The 12,649-nt window shown below is 48.2% G+C and overlaps 7 protein-coding genes across 10 annotated transcripts; 6 read left to right on the top strand and 1 right to left on the bottom strand.

Moving 5' to 3' along the window:
- Positions 1-420: 420 nt before the first annotated feature.
- Positions 421-513, top strand: FOXG_22626 (uncharacterized protein; the record flags this gene model as incomplete). Its single annotated transcript, XM_018403031.1, has 1 exon — positions 421-513. One exon carries the CDS (start codon positions 421-423, stop codon positions 511-513), a length of 93 nt encoding a protein of 30 aa, XP_018257719.1.
- Positions 514-1,227: 714 nt separating this feature from the next.
- FOXG_16900 (uncharacterized protein) lies at positions 1,228-3,593 on the top strand. Its single transcript, XM_018396920.1, has one exon. It carries the CDS (start codon positions 1,320-1,322, stop codon positions 3,546-3,548), a length of 2,229 nt encoding a protein of 742 aa, XP_018257718.1. The 5' UTR covers positions 1,228-1,319; the 3' UTR covers positions 3,549-3,593.
- A 964-nt stretch (positions 3,594-4,557) lies between these two features.
- Positions 4,558-6,751, top strand: FOXG_16899 (uncharacterized protein). Of its 3 annotated transcripts, XM_018396917.1 has the most exons (3): positions 4,558-5,323; positions 5,378-5,587; positions 5,639-6,751. In XM_018396917.1, the coding sequence occupies exons 1-3, from the start codon at positions 4,824-4,826 to the stop codon at positions 6,702-6,704; spliced, it is 1,776 nt and encodes a 591-aa protein (XP_018257715.1). In that variant the 5' UTR covers positions 4,558-4,823; the 3' UTR covers positions 6,705-6,751. The 3 variants fall into 3 exon arrangements, with proteins under 3 accessions (XP_018257715.1, XP_018257717.1, XP_018257716.1); XM_018396919.1 differs by having other exon boundaries at positions 4,661-5,323; positions 5,378-6,751; XM_018396918.1 differs by having other exon boundaries at positions 4,661-5,587.
- A 146-nt stretch (positions 6,752-6,897) lies between these two features.
- FOXG_16898 (uncharacterized protein) lies at positions 6,898-8,304 on the top strand. 2 transcript variants are annotated; one of them, XM_018396916.1, is made up of 2 exons: positions 6,945-7,239; positions 7,339-8,286. In XM_018396916.1, the coding sequence occupies exons 1-2, from the start codon at positions 7,008-7,010 to the stop codon at positions 7,914-7,916; spliced, it is 810 nt and encodes a 269-aa protein (XP_018257714.1). In that variant the 5' UTR covers positions 6,945-7,007; the 3' UTR covers positions 7,917-8,286. The 2 variants fall into 2 exon arrangements, with proteins under 2 accessions (XP_018257713.1, XP_018257714.1); XM_018396915.1 differs by having other exon boundaries at positions 6,898-8,304.
- Positions 8,305-9,024: 720 nt separating this feature from the next.
- Positions 9,025-9,883, top strand: FOXG_16897 (uncharacterized protein; the record flags this gene model as incomplete). Its single annotated transcript, XM_018396914.1, has 3 exons — positions 9,025-9,080; positions 9,128-9,254; positions 9,311-9,883. The coding sequence occupies 3 exons, from the start codon at positions 9,025-9,027 to the stop codon at positions 9,881-9,883; spliced, it is 756 nt and encodes a 251-aa protein (XP_018257712.1).
- Positions 9,884-10,405: 522 nt separating this feature from the next.
- On the top strand, positions 10,406-11,383 carry FOXG_16896 (uncharacterized protein; the record flags this gene model as incomplete). Its single annotated transcript, XM_018396913.1, has 3 exons — positions 10,406-10,500; positions 10,553-10,679; positions 10,742-11,383. The coding sequence occupies 3 exons, from the start codon at positions 10,406-10,408 to the stop codon at positions 11,381-11,383; spliced, it is 864 nt and encodes a 287-aa protein (XP_018257711.1).
- Positions 11,384-11,409: 26 nt separating this feature from the next.
- Positions 11,410-12,355, bottom strand: FOXG_16895 (uncharacterized protein; the record flags this gene model as incomplete). The annotated part of the gene is made up of 3 exons (XM_018396912.1): positions 11,410-12,066; positions 12,115-12,241; positions 12,294-12,355. 3 exons carry the CDS (start codon positions 12,353-12,355, stop codon positions 11,410-11,412), a joined length of 846 nt encoding a protein of 281 aa, XP_018257710.1.
- Between the last annotated feature and the right edge of the window lie 294 nt (positions 12,356-12,649).

The following is a 12,649-nucleotide window of genomic DNA, read 5'->3' as shown; positions in this document are numbered from 1 at the left end:
GTCGATGGTTGAGTTCTTCAACTGATTGTATAAGTGTCCAACGTAGGCTTTCAACGATTCTCCCTTTGTCTCCGCATTTTTACTTGCTGGTCGATGGGAGCTATCGAAATGCAAAAAATGGAAGAGCTAGCTTCAGGGAGCAAGAAAACTTCTGACATTAGGGCATAATGCCAGGAATGCCTAGTCCAAGGTTTCCTAAACCTGTACTAAGTATATGCTAAATTCATCAAAGTCTTCCGTCACTAAGGATCAACATCGTGAGTTTTCTTGCCTCCCCTAGGGTAGCGGGCAGCCCAATTGAATGACGTCGATGAAGACATTTAAAGTGCGGTATCAATAATGTGAGAAGACGGGACAATATAAACGTCTCATTGTCAAAACCTTTAAAAAAAAGAAGAAAAAAAAAAAGAAAAAAAAAAGATGGCTGGCAGAATTAATATTATTGGACAGAGCCTCATGAGGAAACTTATCGCCACGGCCAATGTCAGATATCTCAAGGCAGGGCCTGACTAAGAATATACAATGGTGGTTTCATCTGGGTTTATCTGACTGGCGCTAGTGATTATCTACCGTGGCATATGTGAGCAGGCCATGTGCCATGTTATGCGGGGTGAGCATGACAATCTCCCCGCTCACAAGGACGTCGATCTGTAAAATTCCTGTGCTGAGCGTCGCACATGATAAATCCTTATATATATCTCCGCGGAACCCGAAGTTTCAACGTGCAAACCTCTAGTTTTTCTTCCCGGTCAACATTCATGAAGAACTGTCAAAGATGGGATCTTGAACCATCTCCGGGTTCTTATCTCTTTTGCATGTGAGAATTGGAGATAGTGGCGGGATTGGTGTGGCTGCTTATCTCTACTCAATGTTCTAGATTACTCCCAGATACAGATTCGGTAGATATGCATCGAATCATCGGTGTCCGTTTCAAAAAAGGTTGAATCAGTGCAGGTACTACAATTGATATGAGTCTTCGCCCATGCCGACCGAGAGAATGATCTGGCAGTCGATCTAGACATCTTACCGCCCTCATTCTCACCAATGAAACACCAGTCTTGATCTCTGATTCAGAAGCGATAGGTCAGTTGGTGCTGCAAACTTATCACAAGACCCTGCAGGGCTGTGTTAAACCCGGAGATGCACTACATTGACGTCACAGGTCCAAGATCTGTGCTTCTCTTTTCCGGCAGATCTACAGAATTCGATGCCTAGTTCTCCTTTGTATTTCCGTGCACAAGTAGTGCACGACTCATATAGAATGGCATTCCCAGCCTTTCGATGGCCTAAATAGTATTATTCTAACCATCCCTCTCGAAATGGCTTCTGACTCGATGCCTGTCAAAGCGACGGAGACTACTCCCTTGATACTATCTCATAAACACCGCATCACAGCCGCACCGTCGACAAACACTGCATCACAGCAAAATAGCCTGCCGTATAGTGATTATCATACCATCGATTGGCTTCAAGACCTTGTCAAAGATAGTCACCGACACGACAACTCCAGCCGTCATACCCGGCGCGGAATCCGTTACCATTTCGCGAAGCTATGGGACACTTCTCAAGGATGGGTCGCAGCATTCCTTATCGGCCTTCTCACTGCCTCCATCGCTGCCTTTGTAGACGTCAGCGTTGAAGTGGTAGCAGATCTGAAGGACGGATATTGCACCAACAACATCTTTCTGAGCCGCCGGGGATGCTGTGCATCAGAGACAAACTGCCGGAACTGGAAGTCGTGGACCGAAAGCTACGTGTATGCATACGCCATCTATGTCGGCCTTGCTTTGGCCTTTGGTATCATCGCTGGGAGTGTCACCATGACTACGAAGTCGAATCTCACTGCCGTCGCTCCAGAGAAAGAACTGTCTGCTACAATCGAAGATCAGGTTCAAAGCCCCGGCGGAAAGGTTATGTATATGGCAGCAGGAAGTGGCATTCCCGAGATAAAGACTGTCCTATCTGGCTTCTCCATCCCTCATCTTTTCGATCTCAAAGTCCTTATCGTCAAGGCCATCGGATCAATCTTTGCAGTCGCAACGGGCATGTGTTTGGGAAAGGAAGGTCCCTTTGTGCACATCTCAGCATGTGTTGGGTACCTTGTCACCATCTGCGTTCCGAAATACGCGAGTAACCAACGGAAACTGAGGGAGATGTTCAGCGTCGCATGTTCAGCGGGCTTGTCTGTCGCTTTCGGTGCTCCGATTGGAGGTGTTCTCTTCAGCTACGAGGAGATCAGCACTTACTTTCCTCGTCGGGTACTTTGGCGAAGCTGTCTTTGTTCAGTGGTAGCGGCGGCTGTTCTTAAGGAACTCAATCCTACAGGAACTGGCAAGCTTGTTCTGTTTGAGACGAACTACGGCGTCAACTATGATGCTCTTCACTATTTCGTCTTCGTCATTCTCGGCGTCTGCGGTGGTATATTTGGTGGTGTATTCTGCCGAGCAAATTTCCTCTGGTCAAAGTCGTTCCGAAAGATTTCGCTCATCAAGAACAACCCTGTCCTCGAGCTAGCTCTCGTGACATTGATCACAGCGGTTCTGCAGTTCCCGAATATGTTGATCAGGGAAACTGGGGATATTGTCATGCAGCGATTACTTGTTGACTGCAATCATGTTGACGAGGACTGGATTTGCCAACAAGAGGCCCAAGCAACCGGCAAGGGCACGTACTACGCCTGGCTGGTCTCGGGAACATTCGTCAAGTTATTCTTGACGACCATCACATTCGGCTGCAAGGTCCCATCTGGAATTATCATTCCCGCAATGGATGCAGGTGCTCTCTTCGGTCGAATGATTGGTCAACTCATTCCGAACATCTCACCGGGGATTTTCGCCATGGTTGGATCAGCAGCATTCCTAGCTGGAGTTAGCAGAATGACCGTCAGTCTAGCTGTCATCATGTTTGAGCTCACAGGGGAGGTAAACTTTATTCCGCCTTTCATGATCGCTATCCTGACTGCGAAGTGGGTGGCTGATGCGATCAGTGCCGATGGGGTCTATGACCTTGCTCAGCATCTTCAAGGGCATCCTTTCTTGGAGGCCGAAAGTGCCATCAGCAAGGTTAGAGAGTTCAGAGATAATGAGGGCACTGCGACGGTCGACGCCCTTCTCCCTTCAAATGATACCCTGGATAACGATATTGTGTCTGTCGGTCCTGACTACCGTGTCCTCACGTCAGTACTCCAACACAAGCTCTCTCATCTTCAGCACAGAGGCTTAAGCGACTCTGGACTTGTGTTTATCAACGACAGTGGAGTATGTCACGGCTATATCTCACAATATAAGCTGGAGCGAGCCTTGCAGAAGATTGAGAAGACCGATGGCGTTGAAGAATCTTCTGACATAAACGCTCTTGAAGGTGCACTAGCAGACTCTATTGATAGAAACCCGATGACCCTGTCTTCGAAAGCACCTCTTGAGTATGCAGTGGAGTTGTTCGGAAAGCTAGGGATTAGCTATTTGATCGTCACTGAGGAGGATACGGCGAAGGTGGTGGGGGCTGTGTCGACGAAGCAACTGATCGCTTTCTTGGATAGATTGAAGTAGACACTTGGATATTACACGGCATAGAGAAATACAATGCTAGAGACATGCTAGGGTTCATTCTACCGTGAACACGCCTTAGTGGTCGGGCTCGCGCAGTCGAGCCTGCGTGTGGAGATCGTTGTGCCATAACACGTGTAATAGAGGCCCCTCGGTGAGTTTTGGCAGGCTGCCAAATAGTTCCGTTTTGCCAAAGGAGCTGAAGCTCCGGGCGATGTGATCATCACCACGTCACCCAAAGCCTAACACTCAAACTAATTGCACAAGCGCAGGTTGACTCTACACTCATGCGAGAAAACACAATTACTGTCTAGGAAGCGGCTCAGAAATCGAAGACTTGTCCACATCCCGGATAGATTCAGGGGCTGAAGGAAATAAGACGGGATTCTGCGCGCAAGCGGACACGCGGAGTCGCGATGAGAATCGAGAATGCCGATTGAGTCTTGGCCCAGGCACCTTCGCTTATTAGCGTTTAATTAGCCATCCTCAATTTGATAAGGTTTCTCGGAACGTTAGGCCGTGGGAGCTCCACGCGAAGCTACTGGTGCATAAAGTGTTGTCATGAAAATCCGGTTATGCAGTGGCTGAAACTATTTGGGTGACAGCTGAGTCTTGGTTCCGGGGTTCTGACTCTCCAAATATTGAGACATTCTAGACTAGACATTCCGCGATACCTCAATACGTGTAAGTGATTGTAACATTTCACAGTGAGGAGAAGTTACATTCATGGGCCGGAAGTTGCTCAAAAGTCCGCAGCGTCGCATCACCAAATCATCCCAACTTTTAGCATCGTCATTATCTTCCAGCAATCAAGGCCAACCCCTACCACGGCCTTCTTTCCGCACCCGCTAAATCCATTAGTCAGATAAGCCAGGGGCCAAAACCCAGGAATGCAACTCAATAAACTTTACGTGGCTTGAGTACACGACTCATGCACCTACGCGTTATCGCCATGGTTGATACGAGTTTTGTTTTCCCCATCACAAAACCGCTCAATTCCCCTGACCCCGAACAACAGTGAACCATTCGCGGCCCGTCAAACGGAGACACCGTCTGCATCGTGCGGAGCGGAACACCAGCGATTCGCTAGCAATATCGTAGACCCGCGATATCCCCCTGTCTTGAGTGCCGGTCTAGTCCGGCCCGGGAATAGCACGCCCTGTGGCGACAAGGCACGTGCATGCCGCTCCCCCCTGGGGAAAATCTTCAATTCCCGTCTTTGATCAGCAAAGTTGAGCTTGTATATCTCTCAGCTGCAGCTGCAGCTTCATCTCGAACATGGCATACCAGCGCGAGTTCGAGATGCAAGCTCTCCCGCCATCTCCCAAATCACGAAGCCCCGAACCAACAGAGTGTGACTCCCCGTCAGCATGGAACCGCCTCATCACGAGTTTCTCCCGCGCCCCAGCGCGACATGGCGAAAATGATAGCCTTAGCAGCTACAACAGCTACGCCTTCAACGGGCGTCTGTTCAACATGAGTAAGGCAAACTACAACTCTGCCAACACAGCACTGGCACGAGAATTGAAGAATCGGCACTTGCAGATGATTGCGTTTGGTGGATCCATCGGAACGGGTCTTTTTGTCGCGTCGGGTGTTGCGTTGTATCGCGGGGGACCTGTTTCGCTACTACTGGCGTTTATCATCATGGGTGCAATGCAATTTTTTACGATGCAAGCTTTGGGAGAGTTGAGTGTTGCGTTTCCGGTGGGAGGCTCGTTTGCGAATTATTCGACGAGGTTTTTGGATCCGAGTTGGGGTTTTGCTATGGGTTGGAAGTGAGTGAACGCGAATAAGTGAGAGTGAGATGAGATGAGACTGACTTGGGATAGTTATACGCTGCAGTATCTTATTGTGCTGCCTCTTGAGATCATTGCGGGGGCATTTACGACGAATTATTGGAACCCCAACGCCAGCAAGAGTATTTTTATCGTCCTCTTTTTCATCCTTATCCTCGGAATCAATCTACTCGGGGTCAAAGGCTACGGCGAAGCTGAGTTCATCTTCTCAGCCGTCAAAGTCACAGCCATCGTGGGCTTCATGTAACAACGCCCCGAACTCACCCTCCTCTACACCTTCGCTAACAAAGTCAGTCTTCTCGGTATAATCATCAACATCGCAGGTTCCCCAGAAGGCGACTACATCGGTTTCACCCGCTGGCACAACCCCGGCGCCTTTCACAACGGCTTCAAAGGCTTCGCAAGCGTTTTAGTGACAGCAACATTCTCCTTCGCCGGCACAGAAATGGTCGGTCTCGCAGCAGCCGAAACGAGTAATCCAAAAAAGTCCCTTCCTGTAGCTGTGAAGCAAGTCTTTTGGAGAATTTCTCTATTCTACATCCTCTCGATTTTACTCATTGGTTTGTTGGTGCCGTATAATGAGCCGAGATTACTGGGGGCCAAGTATGGTTCTGATGCAGCGGCTAGTCCGTTCGTCATTGCGATTGAGATGAGCGGCTCGGATGTTTTGCCGGATATTATGAATGCTGTTATTCTGATATCGCTGATCAGTGTTGGGAATACAGCTGTGTATGCGGCGTCACGGACGTTGGCGGCGTTGGCGGAGCAGTCACTTGCGCCGAAAGTGTTTGCGTACATTGATCGAACTGGACGACCTCTCGTTGCGATTATTTGCTGCGGTTTGCTAGGCTTACTAGCGTTCACCGCGAACTCGAAGATCCATAACGAAATCTTCAATTGGCTCCTTGCGATCAGTGGATTAAGTACCCTCTTCACGTGGAGTTCCATTTGTATCTGCCACATTCGCTTTCGAAGAGCATGGCGGCTATCAGGATACAATGTTTCCCAACTTGCCTTCCGGTCACAGGTTGGAGTTTGGGGGTCTTGGGTTGCACTCGCAGCTTACGGGACTGTTCTGGTTCTTCAGATCTGGGTTGCCATATCGCCGGTTCAACCGGAGGGCGAAGATCCCCTCACAACGCCGGAACGGTTCAAGAACTTCTTTCTGCAGATTTTGACGATCCCTATTATCTTCTTGTTCTATTTTACGCATAAGACTTGGGTGGGGACAAAGGTGGTGAGGGATAAGGATATAGATATTAATACAGGGAGAAGATATCTCCATGTTTGGAATGAGGAGGAGGAGCAGGCCAGGAAAAAATGGCCTTTATGGAAGAGGGTGTATAATCATTTATGTTAATAGAGACTAGAATATCATAATTATTCAGTTCAAAGATACCACGGATACAATTTGCAGTTGTAAAATGGTCGTATTGGCGTATTAGTACTAAATATCGCTCGCCAGATGACTCACGGCCGGTCAGCACCAGTGGAGTTGTCGGCCAGCCAATCGCTAACTCCAATTCCGTTACACCATGGGTTCATCGGCAACTCGGGCTTATCATAAAAGGGCGGTCTTAGCCAACGTCATAAAGGGAACGCAGAGCCTCATAAATCCTCCAAATCGTATCGCTTAACCATTCTTTCAGACGCTGCAACGACAATGGCTGATCATACATTCTGGCAGTACATCCGCCTCAAAGTAATCGTCACTTTCATCCGTCTCATAAACTACATCTTCACGCGTCCTCACTTCACGCCCTCACCAACATGCATCCGCAAACTCATCCGCATTCCCTCCCGCGACCTCAATCGCTTCATCAACGCATGGGTTTACTACCCGAACAACTACACCGACAGCCAAAAACTACCTCTTGTGATTAATTGGCACGGAGGTGCTTACACCCTTCCAAATCTCGGCATGGACCATCACTTTTGCGAGAAACTAGCCAATGAGAATAACGTCCTTGTTCTTGATGCTGATTATCGCAAAGCACCCGAGCATCCTCTTCCTGGAGCTTTAGAGGACGCCGAAGATACTTTTAGATGGGTTGAGGGTCAGAGAATATTTGATCTTGACAGAGTTGCCTTGTCGGGGTTCAGTTCTGGGGGAAACCTTGCGCTTGTTGCATCGTCTGAACTGAGACGTAAGTTTAAGATGAACTTCAGGGCGGTGTATGCTTTCTATCCTGGTGTTGATTTCAGTATTCCACCAGAGGAAAAGAAAGTACCGGAACCTATTCGACCTCTTCCCGTGTCTTTTCAGCATCTTCTCACTGAAGCGTACGTACCGCGCGTTGAAGATCGTAAGTCACCCAAAGCATCGCCCATGTACGCTGAAGCGATATCTTTCCCAGAGCATGTTATGCTTGTTGCTTGTTCTGGGGATATCTTCACGCCCGAGATTGAGGCTTTTGGAAAGAAGTTGGAGCGGGCTGGCCGTGATGTTGACGTTGTCAGGATCCAGGGGGCTCATGGTTGCGATAAGACTACGAACCCAACGATGTTCAGGGCTGAGGCGAGAGACTTCGCCTACTCCAAGGTAGTGCAGAGCTTACAGTATATTATGTAATAAGCAGCATGGCTAGAATGAGTACAGTGAGGCAGGCAAATCAGCCCTATAGTCTGCCTGTGGCAGGTTGGACGGCAGTAGACTTCATGAGGTGGGAACACATGAACATTTACAGCAAGATTTGCTATACAGGCTGTTCAAGAGTTGGTATACTGATTTTCTTCGTTGTGCTGTCCTGAAAAAAAGCGTCGTCGAGTTGGTTTGTGAGGGTTCTGATGAACATGCAATACACTCGCAGGAACAAGACACAGCAGCGCTGTTTAAGCCACCTCAACAATGAAAGGCTCAGGAACTAAGATTTACACTTTATTATCTTAATCTAGTCTAGTCTTAAGGTCATATTGAATATAAATATGTATGGGATCCTCAAGTAATACAAGATCATTCATCCCGGAATAGTAACTCCTGATTCCAGTCCAACAGCACACCAACACGACCATGGATACTGAGGGAAAGTTCATGGACATGGAGGAGTACAAGGCTATTTCTGCTAAAGCTGCCCAGCCACAAAAGGTAATAGAATAAGAAAAGGCCGAATCCCGTTGTCGTGAACTCCTGCAGAGTCTGGAGAACACTCGTTTAACACAGACTCTGTGGGAGACTTTGGCAGGTAAAGAAGCACGTATTAAAGAACTCTAGAGTGAAATGAAGAGTCTCCGACGTGGGGGTAGACAGACCAGCGAGAAGAAGAGTCGAGAGGGGCTGCCGCCTCCGGAGTGGTATGAGTGGTATAAAACGCAGCATGCTGAGAGGAGGAAGGCTTATCTAGAGAAGAAAGCTCATAAAATGGGTGATTCTAGTCAAGAAAGCTAAAGCCTTTATAATAGAAGGGGGTGAGATAACCAATACCATTGATATGGAGCATGTTTCACATCCATTTCCAGTGTCAAGTCGAAGCCAGGTTAGTTGTGACAGGCGGGCAGTTTCTGCATGCACATGACAATCCTGCAGTGTCCGCCGCTGCCATGAAACCTCTCTGCCTATCCACCGTGACTTATAAAACCGATGGCTGATATTTTGCTCCGGCAGACTGTTCATCTTCCTCCAAACACCGCGCCCGGCTTCGACACCTCTCCCTTATATCAAGGTTATCAAATCCCTGCCCACGATGGCCTCGGAGAAGATGAACCAGCATTTCGAAATGCTCGGTGCATCTCTTTCTAAGTGAGTTGCTTCTTACGATTTAAACCGAAAGTTAATTCTCGTGTAAGGCTCTACGAAACCGGCACATACTCAGACCTCATTATCACATGCGGAAATGACACATACCAAGTCCACAAAGCCATTGTATGCCCTCGGTCGTCCTTCTTCACCGCGGCTTGCAGTGGGAAGTTCAAAGTGCGTCAACATTGTTTCTCTTAGGCCCGTAATATGCACTGACGACGAATATACAGGAGGGTCAGGAGGGCAAAATCAACCTGCCGGACGACGATCCCGACGCAGTTCGAGAGATGATCCATTATCTGTACCATCTAGACCTTGCGGGCCACGAGTTCATTCCGGCGGACGGAAATTTTCTTGAAGAAGAGCTATCGACAACTGAACATGACGATGCACTAAAACAATTCCTGCAATCTCAGGGCCACAGGTTCGTCGGAAACAGGAGAGTCAAGGGCATGGTTCCCAAGCTCGCAGCCCGCATAGGGCCTTCTTCAAACCTCTGTCTATTCGCCAAGGTCTATGCCCTAGGGGAGAAGTATGGGATTCTGGGGTTGAAGGCAATTGCGCTTGGCAAGTTTGAGATACTCGCTAAAGGACATTTTCAGACTGAGGACTTTCGATTGGCAGTGCAGGAAGTTTACACCTCCACAATTGATCACGACCGGGGTTTGCGGGATGTGGTTGTTTGCACAGTTGAGGAAAATATTGGCTTGCTCAACGATGAGGCTTTTGACGCTGTTGTCAAGTACAGTGATCTTGGCCATGATCTTCTGATTAAGATTACGTCGATGCGCCGAGCAGGGTAGAAAGCTTGTACATTACCCGCCTCTTGTCCCTGAAACGCCTAATGATAAGGAGCTTGATATTTACTTGTCCCCATTTAAATACGATAGAACTGCCAGGCTTAAGGGTGACCTCTATGGTGCCATATTTATTAGGAATGATAGAGTTGCCAGATACGCTGAACCTATAATACCTGATCTTCCTTAAAAGCACCCTCCCCTACGAATCTTAACCCTAAGCGATGAAGTGACTTGGACCTGTAGATTAGTTATTTTAACACTTCGTTTGTGGAGTTCTCATCGCCAAACAACTTACCTCATCTTTATGTACACGAAACCTTCGGCCTGTTAAACTTCAATGTCCAGCGTGTCCTGTGGCTCAGAGTTTATAATGACCACACAGAACTCGGTGTTACATCCTAAGCAGAAGTCTGTTTTCTAAACTCTATCATATATGGGTCAACCAAAAACCTTTTTACTCGAGTATATATGTCAGAGTCCGTTGCACGCATGAATCTATTGAATTTGTAACTTGATTCATCCACCATGGGGGATTTCATGGACTACAGACAAGGGGGCGGCCCACCACCACTATTCAACGCAAACGAGGACCGTAATGACTATATGGAGTCCCTTCCCGTGTAAGATTTATAGTTCTTTTCAACTCTTTTCTTCTCCTAATTTGCGAAACAGATTTCTGGAGACAGGAGAATTTTCCGATCTCATCATTGTCTGCGGCAACGATCGATATCGCGTGCATAGACTCATCCTTGGCGGTCGATCCAACTTCTTCAAGGTCGCTTGCAATGGGAATTTCAAGGTAATGCTTGTGACAGCGTTATTCATAGGCCTTGGAAAGTAGGGGCTTACAGTATACAACAGGAATCGGATGGCGAGATCAACCTCCCAGACGATGATCCCGCTGCCGTACGAAAGATGATCGGTTATCTATACAATATCGACTATAACCCCACGACAAAGCAGATGCCGGACTACGAAGACGATGTAGAGGCAGAGCTCTCTGATACAGAATACGATGCTGAGACACGGTACCGAATGAGACTCTTTGGAGCAGAATTTATCGAACGAAGAAGAATAAAACAGCTCAAAGAGCTGGAATGGGGAGGATGGCAGGTCGGTGAACCTCCTCTATCTCCACAGCTCAGCCTACATGCAAAGGTTTATGCGCTAGGGGAGAAGTACAGAATAGAAGGCCTGAAGAAGGCAGCCAAGGGCAAATTTGAAAGTGAAATCCAGAGTGGCAATGTTGGGATCGACGACTTTGCGGAGGCGGCGGAGGAGGTGTACACTTCGACGGTCAGCGAAGATAGAGGTTTGAGGGATGTGGTTGTCAAAATGATTGAGCAGGATATTCTGCTGTTGGATCATGTGGTAGTGCGGGAGGTCATGCGGGCTACTGACTTTGCGTTGGATGTTCTTTTGTACATGTCACAGGAAATGAGGAGTCGGGCAAGGTTTAAAGATTCACCAGAGACTGTAAGCCTGGGGGTTTGGGGCTCTTGACTAGACTAAGTCCTGGTCTGGTTCAGCTAATATCTGTAGAAGATGTCTGCTTCCTTTCCCTTCCGCGAATTATCCTGCACGTAGCTCATTACCAAATCATAAGCCAAGCCCTCTTCCTTCAAGAACTCCTTCATATCCTCCCGCTCAAAAAGTATCGTCTTCGGTTTCAGCATTCTGATAATTGCGTCGCGCAGGGGACGATCGCCTTCGGCAGTGCAGGCATATGCTTCCTTCATCACCTGGATGAAGTCCTCAAAGTAGTTAACACTGCTCCTGAACTCATCTTCACCCTCAGTTTCGAACTTATAAACAGCTAGAGCCTTCAGGCCGTTGATGCCGTATTTTTCGCCTAGTGCATAGACTTTGTAGTGAACACTGAGGCTGACATAGGGGACGATAGAATCGTACAATGCTGGTTCTTGTGGAGGAGGGACGGGGGCGGGGGCAGCCTGCGGTAGATGCAGAAGAGAATGGATTGCAGAGGAGTCGCCACTGAAAGAATGACGAGTGCTTCTCAGTGGCGCTGCTGAAGGCTTGGAAGTAGCCGTAGGAAACCCCTGATCTTCCCGAACCAGGCTCAAGTCGTGTGGGATAGTGTACGTTTGATGATAGAGATACTGGATCATCATGCTCACGGCAAACGGGTCATCATCGGGTAGTTCGATCTCGCCTGTCTGAGCTTCCTGTACCAATTAAGTAAGTGTTCCCAGGTAGACTTAGTGCAAAGTTACCTTGAAGCCACTGCCGCAGGCTGCTTTGAAGAAGTCAGATCGAGGACAGATGATTGCCTTGTGGACTTTGTGGCGCGCCTGGCCACAGATGATGACGAAGTCGCAATAGTCACCGGTTTTGAGGAGGCTAACCTGTGCATTAGCATCGGAGCGTGAAAGCTGTGGTTGGAAATACTCACTTTCCGAGGGCTCTTCTCTGATCGCCGGAGTGGTCATAGACCTCAATACTCCGAGGGGGCATGATAGATAAAGAGCCTTATTCTTCTTGCTATACAGCCGGGTTCTCCAGATCTTGACACAAGGGCGTTGTCACAGAGGTCTTGACGAGAGACGGAGAGATTCACAGACGCATTTACTGACGATAGGGATGGTAGAAGATAAAGAGTGAGAAGGAAGAGGCGTCCCTTTTATAGCAGACGTGTTTGCTCATATTCAGGCAGCGACGGTGACAACAAACAGTTGTTGTTACTGCCTGGCCAATTCTGGATACTTTGCTGTTGTTTGGCTTGGCTGTCATGTTTGTACAAGAAGATAT

The sequence above is a fragment of the Fusarium oxysporum genome, chromosome 13 (genome assembly GCF_000149955.1).
Source record: "Fusarium oxysporum f. sp. lycopersici 4287 chromosome 13, whole genome shotgun sequence".
Lineage (NCBI taxonomy): Eukaryota > Fungi > Ascomycota > Sordariomycetes > Hypocreales > Nectriaceae > Fusarium > Fusarium oxysporum.
Note: the sequence above shows the minus strand (reverse complement) of the source record. Positions and strands in the feature narration are given on the sequence as shown.